Source organism: Phalacrocorax aristotelis, chromosome 2 (assembly GCF_949628215.1).
Source record: "Phalacrocorax aristotelis chromosome 2, bGulAri2.1, whole genome shotgun sequence".
Classification (NCBI taxonomy): Eukaryota; Metazoa; Chordata; class Aves; order Suliformes; family Phalacrocoracidae; genus Phalacrocorax; species Phalacrocorax aristotelis.
The window spans coordinates 26,280,342-26,296,894 of record NC_134277.1 but is presented as its reverse complement, the minus strand read 5'-3'; the positions used below and the strand labels follow the sequence as shown (position 1 = coordinate 26,296,894).

Sequence of the window (16,553 nt, the reverse complement as noted above, 5' to 3'; positions counted from 1 at the left end):
GTTTTAGCAGCATACTGCTAATTTCTGAGCATTTTGAACCGCTGACAGTACCCCTTCAATTTAGCACCTACTCCCTTAAGGTTGACTATTCTTCCTTGTATTTCAAGGGGGCAGAACTGAGGCTTCAGACTGAAATATATCTGGTTCTTGCTGTCACGGGTCCCTCTGTATTAAAAGTTGTGAATACCTGAGACTGACAAAATATATTTCATCCTAAATCAAAACTTTTCATGAAGTCAAAACTAAGTGTAGTGCAACTTTTATAGACTTTCAGACAATATACTGAAGTTGATTTGGGGCTTCCGGGTGCTATGGTCACATATGTCCAAGGAAAAAAACAGCTGAAAAGATCTGTAAATGTAAATTTAAGGCCATTTTCAGCTCTTATCCTTCACAGACAGCAAGAACCACTAACCCCGGGGAATTCGGTCCACACAAGCACATCTCACAGTGTTTGGAGCTGACTGGCCTGTAATATGTTTAGTGCAGAAAACTTCAACACTGCTATTTCAGTATGTGGCATTTCTCCCGTTCTGCTATTTAAATATTTTCATTGGTATACTGAGACTGTCAATATATTAAAATTAGTCTTTAATTCCCATAGCAAATGCTTTTTTTAAACTTGAATTGCTTGAGTATTTTTTCTTACCATCATTAATTGCAAAAACTTAAAAAAACAATTTAAAATGAATTTTAAGAGACTAAGCTAAAGCACACACAAATAGTATCGACGTGAAACTCAAATCATACGTCAGTATTAGCTTGCTCAGGAAATGAAGATACACTTCTGGCTTGAGGATGCCAGGATGGCAAAGACGAAGAATACTGATTTTTAAATCTGCATCCAGCTTTCCAACAAATTTATCCCCTTATATCAGCAAAGTTTAGCAAGAAGCTACATACAGAGGCCCACGTTTTAGATTTGGCTGAACAAAATTCCCTTAGCAGGTGACTGTTAACTAGAGTACCGCCTTGCGAATGACAGGTTTTAGTCTGAAGAAGAGAAATCTAAGTAGGTCACTCCTCTTCAGTGTAACAGAAAATTGTTAACTGCATCACTGACCAAGTTTAGTGTTTATTTGAAGCTAGTCTGAAAGAATTTAAGAAGTGAACAAAAACTTGCCGTCACAGTTAACTAAATTAAACAAGTATATAAAGTGTTGGATGATCAAGAGTTTGTCTTTTAACTCCTTTCCTGGAAAATAAGTTAGAAAATAAGAACACTAAAGGCAACTTTCAGAAGTCAATTATTTGCTCACCAAAGTCAAAGATGACATGAAACTTCTGGTTTTGTCCCAAAATGAGCAATTATGTCTGAAGAACTGAGCACAGAAATGATGCATCAAATGGAAAGAAAACTTCCCTTTAAAGGTCTGATATAATTTAAAATAAATAAATAGCGTAATCCATAAAGTAAAATGAGCATTTTATGACTTTTAAAACTCCTTGTATAGGGTTCACAGACCTGAGAATACACCCGAAATAACTTGTCCAAAGTATTCCTTTAAAAAACTATAAATTATTGGTAACTGTTTCTTTAATGGAGATTGCAGGAGTAGGTCCCACATGAGTCCATATATAGCCCTTCTCTGGTCTTGTAGGAACAGTAGGGAAGGGAGACGACCGAGATTTGAAATATTCCGAAGGTGCATGACAAACAAATTCTAAATATTCCATTTTCCTTGGGAGATCTTCTTCTGGTCCTAGGGAAAAAAAAATATCTTTAAAGACAAAATTCAAAGGCATAAAATTGGAGTATGCAGGACTTAAAATACACAACAACGCCAACATCCCGTCGAGCATGTGCCTGTTCAATCAGTGACCTTCCTGGCAAAGCAGCCTCAAATTCTAGGCAAGGAGCCTCTACCGTTATTTTTGCTGGGCCAGTGTTTTTGTTTTTGGTTCCCCCCCCCCCCCCATTTGAAGCATTCAGTTATTTGAGTGAAGTACTTTAGTTAATGTATTTTAAATAGTACCTATTTGTGGCCTGCCTGTCAAAAGGACTTTCCTGAATTATTAATAATTTTATAATCAGTAGCAGAACCCTCTCTATGCCAGTGCTTGCACAGTGCGTATTTTAAGTACCCAAGATGAAGATCAGCTAATTCAGTTCACTTTAAAAGAAACAGCTTGGACTGGTATAGTGGGTTTATATTGTAATAACTTTGATTCTATCTATGGGGTAATAATTAGGCCTTTAAAGCTCCGAGCCTATAATTGTGCCCGTGAGCACAAATACTCAGATAATCACACTCACTGCCATACTGCTAATCATATTGCATTCATAAGATAAATAAAAAAGGTTATTGAAGTAAATGAGATGCTTACAGGATTATGGTCTAAAACACGGAAATTGCATAAGTGATCTTGACTAGCTAAAAGGTTCATTTAAAAAAAAATACAACTCTGCATTAGTCTAGGCACATTTAAGCAGTTGTATAAAATGAAGGCTTAAGAGTTTACCTATGATATAGGATGCTGGGTCAAAACAATCTTTGGGGCTGGCTTGCGTAGGAATGAGCCAGGTTAGTGCAGCACTCTTTTCACAGTATTGGTCCTGAATAAACCCACGTATCTGAGCGTAGTATGTTTTCCCATCCTGCTCATCAACCACTGAAACAACATCTCCAATTTGGTAGTATACACCCTAGAAGACACAAAAACAGTAATGTAATCAGAAGCTTCACTTCGTGATTCTGATTCCTACCCTTAAGCATCAGTATCTTATATTACCTCCAATTACCCCAGTCTCAAAAGACAGCCTTAATTCAGCCACATGCGAAGGAACGGTGGCATAAGATAAGAGTGCTGCCCCACCTAAGCAGCCAGCAGCACTGCTTGTGCACCATCATCAATGCCTAGGAACCTGAGGCAGTGCCTCCAGTCTGCAGAGCAGACGGTTTCATTCTGTCAGCAAGAGCGTGCAACACCACCTTCCAGTAAAAGCAACTGTACTTATTTTCCTACGTAAGCAGGGAAAGCAGCTTTCTGCATATGAAAAAGTTCACTCGTTTGAATGCAAAGGAGTCCCAAAACAAAGACCCACCTCCTGCCACCTTCCATCGTGCTCTGTAACATGTGAGGCTGCGCCACAAAGGCAACTCACTTGTGTTATAACAGCATCGCACAGCACAATGCGGTGCCTGCACTACCAATACCAGAGTTTGCCAAGCATCATCCAGGAGAGTTTTGGTTTCAAAACAGATTTAAAAGACCTCAAAAACTCCAAACAATCCCCTCCTCAACAACACAGCGAAATATCAAAACAGAAACATTTTGCGTAAAGGGAACAGGTTAAATAAAATTTTTGACATAATTCTTGGGGGTTTCTGAAAAAAAAAAAAACACAAACCCAACCCAAAACAAACAAACCAACCCCACCAAAAACACGCAAGGAAAGACATCAATTCTCTTCTGAACTAGCCAAGAGCAAACAGAGATTCATCCGGGACAGGAGACAGGAAGCATCAGATCTCTGGAGAGCACACAGAAGCTCAGTCTTCCGATTCTCCCCTGGCTATGCAGTCTCCCGGTGGCTATCCTGACCTTTTCTCTGGGGGAAAAGACATTTCAAATTGTTTGTCTGTACTACCAGGAAACAAAAGCAAATTTCAGAACTTCAGAACACTAACACCTTGGCACGCTGGTAAAAAAGTGCTCTCGAGCATGAATGTGCGAAGGCTGGCTTCCGCTTTCATTGCGATAGCAAACTACCTTGCAGGACTTAACGGCAACGACACGAGGCAGAGCAAAATCCTACACAACTAATAGGCAAGGAAGAACAGTTTCTGTGAATACATCCCTAGTGCTTTCACTGCCTGTGGCAATTTTTGAGATTGGAAATAGAAACAGCAAGATGCTTTTTGCAAACAAACTTGCATAAACCATACCTTATAAAAGATTGATTCGGCTGTAATTATAGTGGATACAGACTCAGGAGCCTTGATGGGCTGAGAAAAGAACACAGAAATGGAAAGTCAAAAGTGTTAGAACAAACCAGCCACATAACATAATTCCAGATTGTGGTTTTTTTTCCCTTTTAGAAAACATAGTGAGAGATTAGCTTCTTAGAAGATTAGTAAACACAAGAAATAGGGTGCAAACATTTAAAACATTTGTACTTTAAAAGATAAAATAAAGTTAACGTTTTCGTTCTCGGGATTGTAAGCGGAGAAGCGAGTGCCACGTTCACATCGCTGGTTTCTATTTACACAAACTCCTTCCCTCCGGAGCCCAGCCTGAGGGGCTGGACGCTGTGGGGACGGGTCAGTCCCGCGGGCGCGCGTGCCCCTACTACTGACGGACAAACCGGCTCCAACAGCGGTTACAGCCCAGCTTTCGGTCCCGTTTCGCGGCAGGAGCCGCAGACCTCGGCGCTGGGGCCCCAGGCACCGGCCAGGGGAAGCCGGCGGGGCCGGGGCCCGCCCGCCGCGGGGAGGCCCTCCTTCAGGGGGCGAGACAGGGCCCCCGCCCCGCCCCAGCAGCGGGCGGCCCCAGCCGGCGGGGCTCCGCGGCCCGCCACTCCTCTACCCCAGCCCCGCAAAGCCACGCACCACCTTACGTTTTTTAACTTAAAGATGTGCCTCCTCCCCTTGCCCTTCGTGGAAACCTTCTTCTCCGCGGCGGGCGCCGACTTGTACTTGGTGTTCCTCAGCCGCGCAGACCGCCGGTGGATCTCCTGCTTGCTCTGGGCGGGGGGGGAAATCACCGAGTAAATACACGGAATGGCGGGAGGGGTGGGGGCGAGGCGGCGGGGCCGAGCCCCCCGCTCCGCGCTCGGCCCCGGAGCGCTCACCTGCTTCCCGCCGCCGCCGCCGCCGTTGCTGTGCTGGGCGGCGGCCGAGGTGGTGGCGAAGGCGGCGGGCCCGGGCGGGGCGGAGCGGGCCGTGCAGTTGTTACACAGGATCTCGCCCTGGCCGCCCTTCTTCCACATGGAGGAGGACGTGCTGCGGCACACGCTGCAGGTGGGCTTCAGCCCCAGCGGCATCCTGCGGCCAGCGGCGGGGCCGCGGACCCCGGCAGCCAGACGGGGTGCGGGGGAGCGCGGCGCCCGCAGCGGCCCCGGCGCCGGCCCCTTCCCGCCGGCGGCGGATGTCGCTGCGGCGCGGCGCAGCGGGAGGAGCGGGGTGGGCGGCCGGCCCTGCCCTCTGCTGGCTGCGGGGCCGCCCGCCGCCGGGGGCCGCTCGCCGCCCGCCTCGCCTCGCCTCGCCTCGCCTCGGCTCGGCTCGGCTCAGCGGCCGCCGTGCCCGGCCCCGCGGGGCACCGCCTCCCGGTGGCGGGGCTGGGGCCTCGGCCTGCCGGGGAGGGCTTGGGGGCAGAGCGGGGCTCCGCGGGTCCGTGTCCTAAGGCTGTTTCCCTCAGAAATGGCAGGCGGCGAGCGTTTGCTCTCGGTCCCCGAAGAGAAAGAGTCCCTGCCCCAAGCAGGGCACGTCTCTTGCCTTAGCAAAAACCGCGACAGAGAGCTCGGTGCCCTTGCCGTCCCGGCCAGAGCCGGCGGCAGTCAGGGGGGAGACCCGGCCGGTGCAGCAAAGCCCAGAGGCTGCCTCTGGTACCTGCCCGCATCCCGTTTGCAGGGGACGCTGGACTCCATCATCCGAAGATGTACAGCTGTCATCCCTCCAGCTCACCAGAAAATGAGAGGACAGGAGATGGACTCACATAGTCGTTCTGATTCAGGAGAATAGTGACTGTGAACCTTACCCTCAACGTATGCCAGCTTTGGTCTTCTTTAAGCCAACAGCCCCTTTTGCATGGACCCTCGGTCATGTATCAAATAATTTAAAAGGCTAGGGAGTGAACGCAAGTCTTTGTGAAGCTTTGCCAGCTAAATGTGGATCTAACAGTGGTTCCTCACCCTGATGCAACGTCCCCAAGCCATCCCTTATAGATGTTAAGAAAGAAATGCCTGCTCACATATGCAGGTTTACAGCCTCTTAGTTTCCATACTTGGTTGTGATCCTTCATCCTTCGTTTTTATTTAAACCTTTGGTGCTAATTAAGTTAGTTTCTTTTTGTCTTGTTCTCAGTGGACACAAAGAACAAATCGTTTTCTTCTTTAATAAGGTTTTTTACATAGAGAAAATGATCCTGCTAAAATGAAATTAGTAATTTATGTAAAATAGAGGCTATTTCATTCACTGGTACTATGGTAACAATTGCAAAATTACTAGATGTAATTTGCAGGGATCTGTTTACAGCTGCCCCACTCGCATGCAGCGTGCAGTGGCTGGAGGGTGCAGTTCCTGGTTGTTACTGTCCCTGTGGCTTGCCTGGGCTGGTACTGACCTGTGGGCAGCTGTGCTTAACCTCTTGCACTCTTCTCTTTCACACCAGCTTTGACTTTCTTGTCTCAGGTGCCAAATTTATTTCTGCATTTTGACTTAAATCCTGTTTTACCTTCATCATCTTTCAAACTGTTCATAGTTCTTGGGTTATTATTTTTTAAATTCTGCTTCTTTAATCCATCCCTTTCTAGTTTTATGTGGTTATCTGGCAAATCAGTGATCTCTCAGAGACCTTTAAACTCTTTCCACTACTTTTCTTGCAGCTTCTGCCTGCTTTCCTTCCCAACCACCCTCAGAAGTTCTCCACTGCTGGGGCCCCCTCAGCGCTGTCACCTTGGCATAGCATCACTGGTCTGCAGAGAAATGGCATGGAAATGAGTGACGGTGTCCATTTCTGGCCAGGTAAGCACCTAATACTTGGTAAAGGTTTCTGATAAGATACAGTATTAATGGATAACAAGCGTATTTGGAAATGGTTGGGTTTTTTCAACTCCAGTTTTACTGTAGCCTTTTTATCATCTTCCCCACTCCCAGCTTCTTCCCCTTTGGTCTTTCCAAAACAATGCTGTGGAGTCTTTTCCTCTTCTGCCACAAATGTAGTATGCATCTGTTTTACATATATCTGTGTATTCTAATTAAATATGCTAGTGTATATTGTTCTGATAACTTATCCACTGTGATTTTTTCTTCTGCTTTTAAATAATAACTTGAATACAAAAACTGATCAAGCTTTATGAAACCTAATTTTAGGTGATAATTTAAGCTAATTCAGTGGGTTTTAGCCAACCGTATTTATGTAATGTTGCCAGAAAAGTGTTTTAATTGAGTATTTCTTGACAAAGTGCAGCTTCAGTAATGACTAATGTTTCACTAGAGCCTTGGTAAACGACACCTTGGGATTACTGTGTGCTTAGTATGATTATTCTGTTGGCCTTGTGAAAGGCCATTAGAGTTACCATGATGAAGAGGCAGGGGTTGCTGTCAGTGCTGTTTGATCACCCCCTACCTAGCCTGAAAGATAACAAAAAGAGCAGTGGTTAGGATATTTTGTCAAAAATTGAAAACAGCACATCTTTTAGTTTAGTTATGCCCGATAAAATTAGCATGGGTTAACTTTTTTTGTTACTTGATATTAACTCTTCACATAGGCAATAGCTGAAATATTCTGATTTGAGAGTTCCTGAATAGCCGGTAGTTATGGGTAGCAGGGGATGGGAGCTCAGGACTTTCTAAAAGTACCTGTCTCTAGGTTCCTCTCTAGAGGATCTCCAGTTTGACAATGCTGATCCTAAATTTTGAGCATCCTCTATAGTTTCCTAAATCTCCTCAGTAGAACCAGACTGTCTTTGAAGCTGATGGGGGTTGAAAGGCAACTGCTAGACCATGGTGTGATTGGAATTGGAAATGCCTGATTTAGCTGAGGGATTTTGCATGATGTAAGCTCAGCTAAAGCTGGGGAGTAAATCTTTCTTCCAATTAATGTGTATTTAATTTTATTTTTGCCCCAATAAAAGAAAGTGGCGCTTTTCGCTAAGCTCTTTGGAGTCATCAGAACACATCCCTGCTCTGAGGTACTTCAAATGTAAATATACAGGACAGAGAAGTGGAGAAAAAATGTTGGCTTTACCTGGGGAGCAGGAGCGTGAATGTTAGTGGCACACTGTCAGTGCAGAATCTTTTCTTCCTGGGAGCTTTCGGAGAAGATGTTGGTTATTTATTGGAAGTGATGCACGTCCATAGACTCTGTGCATCTCCTGCTTAAGTAGTTGAATTGTTCTGCAGTGGATTTAACTGCATTGCTTCCTCTTAGCTTTCTACTGCTATCCTATAGTCTGCTGGCTCACATTGGACGAATCCTTTATTCTAATTTTCTGTGTCACTGTTCCACAGTCAGCTGCAGAGGATGCACCTGGAGTGCTTCTCCAGAAAGAGCTGCGTTGTAAATGCATGCAGTTTGGTATGGATCTGACTGACCGGTGCACTTTGCATTCCACATGGTCCTGTACTATGGTTCTGTACTTATTAGGTCTCTTTGTGAGAAAAGCCAGTTTTATTCTCTTAATTCCCATAGCTAAAAATGATGCTATTCTTGAAATGTATCGCACAATTATTACTTGCATAAGTAGCATGCTTCTGTCTTTGTAAAGTCTAGGTCCTAATTACTCATTTCAGTGTGTGGCAGAGCCAAGAACTAACCCCAGATTTTGTGAGGTTTTTGGCCCAATGGTATGTGGCTAGGGCAAGCAATGGCAGAGGTAACATACCATGACCACAAGTACTTTGTTCTTTTAAAGCATACTAAAAGCTGTCTCGCTAACTACTTCATTTGTACTCTAAAACGCTCCTGTGATACAAGAACAGCAAAAATATACCTTGTAACAAAAGTTAGTATTTCTGCACTTGCCATGTTTTGTCAGTTCAGACTCTCAGAACTTATTTTTGTAACAGTTGCAGTTATTCACTTCTTGCAAATGGGGATCCCGTAGTACAAGCTTTCTGCTTAACAGGTTACCTTTACAGGTTACTGTTTCTGCTTCATATGAGACAGTTCTTAAGGATATAATCCTTGGAGCAGTTTTAACATGCCTTTGAACAGAATTTGAATTAGTGGTCCCAGCTAAACTGCATACCACTAAAAATACTTGAGGCTTGGTTTTTAGCCTTTATGATGCTGATGTAATGTGATGCTCCTTGGGTACAATGTCACTTGTGATTTTGGGATTATCTCTTTTTGCACTAGTGACAAAAGTAGGTACTGCTGTTAACTGTGACCAAGCAAGTTAATTTTCTTTATGTATGTTTTTTGTTATAGAATATTTTCATGTCTCTGTTATAAGCTGGTTGCCCAGAGAGGTGGTGGAATCACCATACTTAGAGGTATTCAAAAGATGTGGCACTTTGGGACATGGTTTAGGAGACATGGTAGTGTTGGGTTGATGGTTGAACGTGATGATCCTAGAGGTCTCTTCCAACCTTAATGATTCTATGATTCTGTGTAAGTCAACACTGATTCCTAAAGGCACACGTGCACATTCCCACTATGCATATAAATTAACTTGTTAATCACATAGACTTTCTATTTATTTAATAGTAAAAATATATAAAGGAGATCTACCAGTAGTGTAGTATTTCATACTAAGTGCAAACTAACCTCAGTTATTTACCATTGCCAGTTTATTATGGTTTTATACTTAGAATTCAAAAACATGACAGAATTTTGTCCTTTGCAGTCAGGTGCACTGAACAGGTTACTTGAGATTGTCATTGTAGTATTTTTAATGAACATTTCCTCTGGGGTAGGCAGCTCCCCACCCCCCTGCTCCTCATGCAGCCTTAGCTGCATTTTTTAAACCGGTGCTCAAGTCCTTTAGTGGCTGCAGTTCTGTATACTGCATGGGGAGTCCCGGTTTCTGAGGCACTGTGTAGTACCTCTAACTGAAGTTAGAGCCTTTCCAGACTCCTGAAAGGTGGCAGGCTCATGGTATAATTTTAATATATTATAATTTTGTGACTTTTTGTCTCTTCATATACCAGTCAAAGGACCTGCTGTAGTAAGCAATAAACTGAGCCCGAGTTTTATTTGTTGTCTCCAGTGGGACTTCACTGTAGTACCTGCAATGTTCCTGGTTAGATCTTAGCACCTGTGGCTTTTGGCATTCTTTGTGACATCCTGCAATGGCAAGTATACTTGTATGTAAGACAATGGTGATTATACCTCATTTCCAATGAAACTTCGCAGCACGTTTTCTGTTAATGGGATTCTGCAACCAGTTCATACTTGCCTAGGCTATTTTTCAGTGGTTTAGTCTGGGATTTTTTCCTACAGTCCCTGTTTTATTCCTTGTCTGGCTCCGTCAGTGAACTCCAACTGAACTTTTTTATTACAGTGGAATGTAGAACTACACTCATCCTTACTTGAGTTCACCGAAGTTTGTTCAAGGATGAAACTGGACTGCTGTGCTGTGTTGATATAGCAGAAGCCCTGTACTCAAGCAGAACTTAGAAGGGCTGACAGGCCTGAAAATAGCAGTGTAATAGGAAATTATAAAAGGACATATTTTCTTTACATAACAAATCGCTATTATGTTTCAGTGTAAAGATTTCCAATATGAGTCTACAGGGCAGTATAAAATAATTTATAAAAAATATTTTGTCCTTTAGTTTTTTAACAGTAGCTACACTTAGGTTATGTCCTATTGGAACAATAGTCTGTAGTATAGTATTTTGATAGTCTATGCAAAGTGCATCTCTGGTGTTATCTCACCCACTTATCTAGTTTAAATCTCTAACACTATTTTGTGTTAGTGCAAAAATCCATCAAGACTGGCTGTGTATTGAGGGGAAGTTACTTCGTCTAAATATCTGAAATATCTCCTTGTGTAATGAATAAACATTATAAACACCATAAAGGTCTACATACTAATGTTTCTTTCTGTGCCATGTATATCGTGCTCACTTTGTACGAGTAAACGTGGTTTTTACTTAGACCATTAGAGTCTACCAATTTCTTCTGCCTTCCAGGCCAGAATTAATCTCAAATCACCGAGGATGGTGTCAGATGGCTAAATCATAGCCAGGCAGAGTTTGGACTGCTATGCTCAATAACACTGTCTGTATATGCTCCAAAAAAACAGAGCTGGAATTTTAAGTGAGTGCCTGCTGCTGAATTATACATAAAGACGTCATGGTCAGAACGAGGGCCTCAAACTCCAGATGCCTGAACAGAAAATAAAGATGACAGATTTCAAAATAAGATTTTTTTTTTTTTTTTTTTTAAAAAGCAGAATGTAAAGGTTTCTGCTGTAACATGTATAAGTTCTAGTATTTTTTGCAATTGCATTAGTGAATCTTGCTGGCTAATTCACATGACATTGCTGTTTGTTTGCATCCCTAAAGGTGATGAAGTTGGCTACATGGACTGCCATGCTAAAAAATGTGGACAGCAAGACTGACTGTGGCATTCGCAGAGTAAAAATGCGACTGTCTGAGTAAGACATTTTTCCAAACAGATTAAATAAAATTGATCTGATAATTAGAGCAGAAGGTGCAGTGGCCAAAACAGAACTGACGAATAATTTGAATAGTTATGCTCACTGTTGCTCATAGAAAAAGACCTGGGTTCATAAGCTGATAAATACTCCTTAAAACCACTTACGTAAAGGTAAATCATTCTTACGTAGGGAACAATTCTTATGTAAAAACCCCAGGACAAGATCCCCGTTCTTTCTTCCAGTATCTTGTGGTGGATATGACACTTATACTTGGATGGAAATAGCGCTATAATCTGAATCCTGAAGATTATATATTTGCAGTACTGAACATCGATCTGGATTTATTAAATATTTTCTTGCTTATATTCCATTTATCTGGATATTCATGCAAATGACCTAAAAAGAAAAAATATATGCAAAACACCTTCTCAAGTTCGTACTTCACTGCAGAAAGGATTTCTGTAAAGATCAAGACCTGCATACTTTTAAAATAACACCATCCTGTTAACAGTTAGCTTTAACTTTTTGTTGGTGAGATGTAACCTTAAGTATCTATGAAGAGTTGAGGAAAGAAAGGCTTTGCATTTAAGTTAGGAAACATTTTTCTCTACTCCATTACACTCAGTAATTTTTTATGAACTACTTAAATTGTTTTATGTGGTTATATATTTGGAGAAGAGTATAAATTCTATACTTGCCTATTTTTGAAGTGGAATGAAAGCATATAATTGCAGAATGTCAAGCCTTCATTCATTTCTTTGCCCTCGTCCAAAGACTGACAGCAAGCCCAGCTTTATGCAGTATTTACTGGGGATGCACTCGTCCTTTTGATGCACATCTTGTGCTTCAGTTAAAAGGATGAGATGGTAAAAGCGATGCTCATTTTTGCATCATCAGTGGCTTCTCTACATCTTTCAAGTTTCCATATCTGGCTGAACTACAGAAGAGTAATAAGGACAATAATCAGAATATTGTCTAACTCTGAGTAGATTGTCTAGACAATTTTTAGTAAAGATTGTTTGGCTTCCATTCTTACCAGCCTCCGTGAGCATTACAGTGGGATGCCTTGTGTGTGCTGGGAGAGGGGAAGAAGAGGAGGAGAAAGTAATAGTGCAACTGATAAACAGATCTCTGAAACTGGGCCGTGGGGGTGTCTGATTTTGAAGCATACTGTGATTTTAAACATTTCAGAAAGTGTGTTTTAAATTTTTATACTTATTAGTATGTTCTAGCTGCCATAAAACCAAAGATCTCTTGTGATACTCACGATCTTAGTAAAACTCAGTACTTGCTAATTGCAGCATATGCAGTGACAACACAGCAGCAGCTGATGGAAAGCGCCTTGCAGTGACTAATCCAACTTTGTACATTAAATTTTAGAAGCTCTCCAGCATCTTGGCATGCTTCTTAGAGGAAGCTGATTAAATTACTGTAACAATGAACAGAACAGTTTAGTGCATGTTAACGTACCAGAGGCAGCCTGGAATTTCCCAGGAACAACGGAGACTGGATATTAAGTGACACTTAACTAACACTTATTAAGAGGATCTTCCTCAAAAATCAGTCCCCCCCATTCTCTTTAGCACCACTGTTTGAAATGACAAGGCATTACTCGTTACACAGAACAAGTGCACAATATGGCGGTAGCAATTACGACAAAATTGTCTATTTTAGATTTTGTTTTCAAAGCTTGATGAATATAGGTACCTTATATTTACAGATCAAAACATTCAACCTACTATAAGGTCCCCAGCTAATCTGGCACAGGATTGAACATATCCTAAAAACGTCTGCCATCAGTGTTAAGCATCTGCTATTGTAAGTCTAAGATGTAACGAGACAGAACAGAATTAGTTTTAAGTAATAAATGTTTAATCAAAGAATTTTACATATTATTAACAGCATTCATTTGGCCAAACATCTACATGGTTGTAGTATCCTACTTGTATATAAAGTGGGAATGTATCAAGTATAGACTATGAAAGTGCAAATAACAATTCAAGGTTAGAGTATTTTTTTTACATTATAAAATTAACAGGTTTACAAAATAGTCTTGCCAAACTTTATTTTTGAATTGTAAAGTCAATGACTATGGTGTTAAAATAAGTACCAAGAAAATACAAATTTAATAGGCTAATTTCATGCTCATAAGAGTAACACGGAAACAATGGATATACTGCACAACCTAACCAAATTACAAAAAAACCAGAACCCACAAACTTCACTATCTTCACAGAGAGCACTCTTACATATCTTACTGTAACTTTGCAAGACATCTCAATGCAATACACAATCTTCTTGTGAGAATCCTTCTATTCAGAAATTACAATTCAAGGAAGCTATGTGAGTTGAACAACTTTCAGACCAATTCATGATGATGTTTCATGAAGAACTGTTCTGGCTGAAGGATTTTATACCACAGAACAATTTAAAATAGGTATTTTTCAAAGATGTCCAAAGGTTCATGATTATGTCAGGGGCAGGGTGGCTAGATGAAAAGTTGGAAAATTATTTAAGACTATTCTATTCCATTTTCTCTAAGGATGCTTGCAAAATGAACTAGGTTTATGGGGTAAGGGTAAAATATTCTTACTTCATTTCTTACTAATCTGAACCTTGTGACTGCAAGGTTCAAAAGCTGGATTTGCATGAATTAGTTACCAAAACACTCACTTGAACTCACAGTAATCAATACATAAACTTTGCTATCATGACACTTGCCTATACACACTCAGTAGTAATAAACTTCTATATCATATCAACAAATCTCTGGTAACGGTTAAGCAAAACTTAAAATGGAGTGTATGTAATTTGCTCGTGTTATGACAAGTTTTGATTATATGTAATTAAAACAGCCATTTCAACAACTTACTCTAGTTGTAATTACATACTGTACCATTGTATCTCACTAACTGTAAATTGATGCTTTTAAGCAAACCTAAAACCAGTATTTTTTTTTCACGGTACAACAACTAGGAAAAGGTTTTTTTTCTGGGTTTTAAAATTTTTTTAAATATTTTTTTTACACTAAACAGTAATCACACAGCAAATGAATATTGTGCAATTGAACAAATACCTAGCAGTGTTTTGTTTATGCAAAAACACTGACGGAACATTTAGTTATTTACTGTAAAGGCAAGGCCATGGGTGGTTTTATGGAGGTCTTTGCAATTAATAGCATAGTTACTCCAGAACAGACACTGAATTTGAATGACTTGTTTAACTGTGGCAACTATCCAGTTGGGTTAGGCAAAGGCACCGTAACATGTTGAGCAGAATGTGTTATCTGAACTTTAATTGTGGGACTGGCTAATATATGAAAATTCTGTATTCCTATTTTTATAAAATGTTATCATTAAAAGTAATTGCACTATTAGTGCATAGAATGCTTTGTAGAATTATGAAAACAAAGAACTATGATTGCACTTCCATTAAAGTGTCTCTTAAAATACAGCATAGCTGTTGCTAACTCACTGTATTTTAATATTTAAAATAACTGTTTAACAGCAGCATTAGGTTTTATTAACTTAAGATACAGGCTACATTTAATTAAATGCAGTCACCACGGCAACACGTGCCAGTTAAATTTAGAGAAGCAATGCTACCCAGTGGTTTCTTTCACTGCTAAGAATTGTGGGATTAGTTTGATAGAGTAACACTGCATTGTTTTGTTAGGCTACTGCCAGCTAACTATTCACAGTTTGGCACATTTGGACTGTAAATAGACATGAAAAAATCTTTGATTTTAATGGGAAAGAATATCCCCTAAAACTTGTTCCTGGAGCAGTACTAGAGAGAAGCATTAAATACCCCTGTTCATACTGCTAACAAAAATGAAAAATGTGTAAGGAAAAGTTAGGGAAAACAAAAACAAAATGCACATGAATTACTAAGTGTTATTTTGGTAAAAGAATGCGTTCTAAAAAATGGAATAAACTATTTCTTAGGAAAACCAACCAAAATATTCAGTGTAAGCCTTTAATCTGTACTTTCAAGTTAAGGACCATCAACCTAAGGCTAAACAGATGCTGCATTGTATTAGGAATGTGGAATACAACCTACTTATTCCTTTTTCTTGAGAGCAAAAAGGCAAATACTACCTAGTTAAATGCAAAGGATATTCCTTGAAAGGTTCACATTATTATAAAGAACTACAATTCAAGAGAACTCCTAAATATCCGCTGTTACGTCAGTGGTTACAACTGAGCCGTAATTATGTGGATCAAAGCCTCCATAATGCTTCCTCCACATACTGTACCATCTGTCACTGCCATTCAATTACTCCATATTTAGTTTTTATTCATACCAGATGCACATGCTCAATCCATTCACTCGAGGTTTGAGGAGTCTGACTTGAAGTATCTCCTGAAGCATCCAGGGTGCTTGCTACCTCCCTGTTGTTATCGCTGCTTTGTGATACTGTTTCACCTGGAATAATGTTTTCTTCAGAGGTGCTTTCCTCTGTTTGGGTTCCTCTGCCTTCGTTTTTGAGTGCATCCTCAAATAGTGCGTGCTCTTCCTGAGGCTCCGGCCCGGTGTCTATAAGATTTGGTTGCCCTGCTGACCCATCTTCAGTACTGGGTTGCCGTGAATCCTCATCTGTTTCTGTACTCGTTGAGGGGATCAGAGCAATACTCTGGGGGTTCATGTCATGGAACCAGGCCATAATATTTCCAAGTAGATTTTCATTGGTATTGGGATCTTGACTGCTGGAATCAGCGTCACTAGATGTTGAGTATAATCCACTTCTTGTGTCGCTGCAGGGGTGTGAATGAAGACGATCAGCTGAAAAAGGATCATCGCCTGCACCTAGTCTCATCAGACTGTCACCAAGTTCTAACAGCTCAGAGCTGCTCAGAGCGCCTCTTGGGTTATCTATACTTATGGGAGCAGAGTCCAATCTTGTAGGCAAAGATGTACCTATGGCTCCTAAAGATGCCTCATTATTTAGAAAGTCTCTAGTTTCTTCATCTATGGCCAAGCCAGATTCTTGCAATGATAACTGAATAGCTAGCAGGATGTTTGGGTCATCTTCATCCAGAGAACTCAAAGCCTGTGGAAATACATAAGGCTGCTTTCAGAATAAAACTTTAATCTTGTTACATATTTTGGATTAAATGTAATTTGGGCTCAAAAATTCATTCATTATTCCTACATGGCATTTATCAGAATCAATTTTTACTGACACGGTTGACAACAATTTAAAAGGTGACTATTGTTACACTAGTGATTGTTTAGCAATTCTTACCAGCGTGAATGTATACTTTGTTGTCCTAGA

General features: G+C 41.0%; 2 protein-coding genes and 1 long non-coding RNA gene across 7 annotated transcripts in view; 1 reads left to right on the top strand and 2 right to left on the bottom strand.

Annotated features, from left to right (window-relative positions):
• Positions 1–1,411: 1,411 nt before the first annotated feature.
• GATAD1 (GATA zinc finger domain containing 1) lies at positions 1,412–5,109 on the bottom strand. 2 transcript variants are annotated; one of them, XM_075082826.1, is made up of 5 exons: positions 4,796–5,106; positions 4,562–4,687; positions 3,891–3,950; positions 2,464–2,647; positions 1,412–1,703 (listed from the first exon to the last, which is right to left on the bottom strand). In XM_075082826.1, exons 1-5 carry the CDS (start codon positions 4,985–4,987, stop codon positions 1,513–1,515), a joined length of 753 nt encoding a protein of 250 aa, XP_074938927.1. In that variant the 5' UTR covers positions 4,988–5,106; the 3' UTR covers positions 1,412–1,512. The 2 variants fall into 2 exon arrangements, with proteins under 2 accessions (XP_074938927.1, XP_074938926.1); XM_075082825.1 differs by having other exon boundaries at positions 4,562–5,109.
• Positions 4,645–16,407, top strand: LOC142052559 (uncharacterized). Its single transcript, XR_012658887.1, has 4 exons — positions 4,645–4,711; positions 5,574–5,707; positions 6,548–6,686; positions 16,039–16,407. It is a non-coding gene; the product is annotated as an uncharacterized LOC142052559 (long non-coding RNA).
• The window catches only part of ANKIB1 (ankyrin repeat and IBR domain containing 1), a 103,402-nt gene continuing 99,978 nt past the window's right edge, over positions 13,130–16,553 (bottom strand). For all 4 annotated transcript variants that reach the window (XM_075082814.1, XM_075082816.1, XM_075082815.1 and 1 more), the window contains exon 20: positions 13,130–16,328. In XM_075082814.1, the coding sequence (XP_074938915.1) occupies positions 15,576–16,328 (753 nt within the window). In that variant the 3' untranslated portion in view covers positions 13,130–15,575. The remainder of the gene's footprint in view (positions 16,329–16,553) is intronic.

Bases quoted from the DNA above. Each gene is read 5' to 3' on its own strand.
- GATAD1 (XM_075082825.1), bottom strand. From the start codon at position 4,987: ATGCCGCTGGGGCTGAAGCCCACCTGCAGCGTGTGCCGCAGCACGTCC. The intron at 3,951-4,561 runs GTAAGGTGGTGC...TTCTTTTCTCAG, and splicing joins ACATCTTTAAGTTAAAAAAC to CCCATCAAGGCTCCTGAGTC. The intron at 1,704-2,463 runs GTAAACTCTTAA...TTTTTTCCCTAG, and splicing joins CCCAGCATCCTATATCATAG to GACCAGAAGAAGATCTCCCA.